At 49.8% G+C, this 2,353-nt stretch overlaps 1 protein-coding gene across 2 annotated transcripts in view; it reads left to right on the top strand.

The window, feature by feature from the left end:
* The window catches only part of UGT1A1 (UDP glucuronosyltransferase family 1 member A1), a 10,033-nt gene extending 7,680 nt beyond the window's left edge, over positions 1-2,353 (top strand). For both annotated transcript variants that reach the window (XM_027665537.1, XM_027665536.1), the window contains exon 5: positions 1,347-2,353. In XM_027665537.1, the coding sequence (XP_027521338.1) occupies positions 1,347-1,644 (298 nt within the window). In that variant the 3' untranslated portion in view covers positions 1,645-2,353. The remainder of the gene's footprint in view (positions 1-1,346) is intronic.

Raw genomic sequence — 2,353 nt, 5'->3', positions numbered from 1 at the left:
ATGGGAGGATGCAGGGATGGGAGGATGCAGGGATGGGAGGATGCAGGTTTGGAGGATGAAGGTTTAGAGGATGCAGGGATTGGAGGATGCAGGTTCGGAGGATTCAGGGATCGGAGGATGCAGGGCTTGGAGGATGCAAGGATCAGGGGATGAAGGGATCAGAGAAGTTGTGGTATAAATGCAATGGAATAAATCATTTTGACCAAAATGTCACCTCCTTAAATCCAAATTTCCCAGGCAAAGGGGGCTTGGACACAGCCTGGCAGGAAAGGCAAAGGGTGAAGAGAGAGGTGGCAAACAGGTTTTATTCCCCAACCCAGTGACACGAGTCAGGGGAGAGCCTGGAAAGGTGGAATGGTTGATTTTCTTTGCATGAGGCTTGCCCAGAGGTGCTGGAGGCAAGTGGTGGTGCCCTGGAGTATTCCAGAGGCTGTATTCCTTTAGGAACTCTGCTTTCCAGCTGGCAGGGTTCACCAAACAGAGCTGTTACCACTCATTTATTTTACAGATGAGTTTTCTCACTCCTTTTTCCCTCCCTGGGGTTCCTCAGGAGCTGTGTGAGCACAGAGAGCTGCAGGCTGGGCAATCCCAGCACAGAGCAGGAGGAACATGCAGGGATGCACTGGGGAAGGACAGGAAAGATCCCAGGATTGCAGTCAGCATGGCCAGGGATCACAGAGGAAAGGAGTTTGAAGACATAAGAGCTCTTCCCTCCTCCCATTCCCAGTTTCTTAGTCCTTGGTATCCTCTCCTCCATCGTGTTGCTGAGAAATAGCACCTTACTGACAGTGCTTCCATACCACTGTTCTGACAGCAATAATAATGATAATATAATAATAATATAATGGTAATAACAATAATTATGATGATGCAGCAGCTTGATCTTGAAAAGCTGGACAGCTTTTCTACCTCAGTCTGCCATTTCAGCCAGAGACCTTCACCCAGAGATTTTGCTGAGAGTTCAAACTAAGCTTTTCCTTATTTTCTGATACCTTTCCTTCCTTTTTTAGCATTGAAAACAGCACTGTCTGGGCCTGTAACTTTGCCATCCTCCTCTTCAAGGGGTGGGAGTGGGGGAGGAAACACCATCAGAGGAGCCCCCAGGGGCCATCAGACAACTGAATCTGCATACCCTCATTTCGGGGGGCTCAGTCTCAGAAGCACAAGTCCAGTGGAGTCCAGAGAAGCTGTGGCTTCTCCATCCCTGGAAGTGTCCAAGGCCAAGTTGGACAGGGCTTGGAGCAACCTGGGCTAGTGGGAGGTGTCCCTGCCCATGGCAGGGGGTGGGATGGGATGAGCTTTGTGGTCCTTTCCAACCCAAACCGACTGAAAACTTCCCCTGGCAGGTACAAGGAGAACATCCAACGCCTCTCAGACCTTCACCTGGACAGGCCCATCCACCCCCTGGACCTGGCTGTGCACTGGGTGGAGTTTGTGATGAGGCACAAAGGGGCCCCACACCTCAGGCCCGCTGCCCACGACCTCAACTGGGTGCAGTACCACTCCCTGGACGTCCTGGGTTTCCTCCTGCTCGTGCTGCTCCTCTTCCTCTTCATCTCCTTCAAGTGCTGCCTGTGCTGCTGCCGCAGGTTCTGTGGCAAGAAGGGAAGGACAAAGAAAGCAGCCAAATCCAAGACCCACTAGCAGGTGACTCCGAGTCCTACCAGCAGGTGACACCCGTGGTGGGAGATAAATCCTCTGCTCTGGGCCTCAAGGATCAGAGAACAGCTCAGATTTCACTGCAATAAACACTGATTTTCAGTCCAGCAATAATAGGGATCCTTTAAAATAGCACCACGAGAGGGGTTGTTGCACTGAGATAATTTTTTGCCTTTAATTAAGAATCTGTTGTTTCAAAATACCTTGTGGGGAAATTGCTTTTCACGCTCAGACACTTTAGGGCCGGGTGGGAAATCCAAGGCTCCTGGTTTCCACCTCTTGGTGTACAGAGACCTCAGAGGGACTTTTTGTTTTCACCTCTCCATGCAACAGGGATTTTGGAAGTCTTCCAGGGTTTTAGGAGAACCATCTAGTGTCAGGTTTATCAAACACTCTGAGATCTTTTGTGTAGTTGCTGTTGTAGAAGAGGCAAATGTTATGCACTGACAATGCATGTCATGGAAACTAAGCTTCCAATGGGGTTGGGGGGAGTGTTTACAATATCCTGAACAAAACCAAGGGTTTTGGCAGGGAAGCTGCTGGAAAACCACTGTGTTTCCCCCCAACTTCCTCCTGCTCAGTGCTGTGGCTGGAGCTCACCTGTTATAAACCCCAACTGATTGATTCTTTGCCTGATGCTCAGGCAAAAACCCAAACCTCAGCCCTTTAAATAAACCCCAAATACTAAAAATAA

The sequence above is a fragment of the Corapipo altera genome, unplaced genomic scaffold (genome assembly GCF_003945725.1).
Source record: "Corapipo altera isolate COAL_440 unplaced genomic scaffold, ASM394572v1 158, whole genome shotgun sequence".
NCBI lineage: Eukaryota > Metazoa > Chordata > Aves > Passeriformes > Pipridae > Corapipo > Corapipo altera.
Note: the sequence above shows the minus strand (reverse complement) of the source record. Positions and strands in the feature narration are given on the sequence as shown.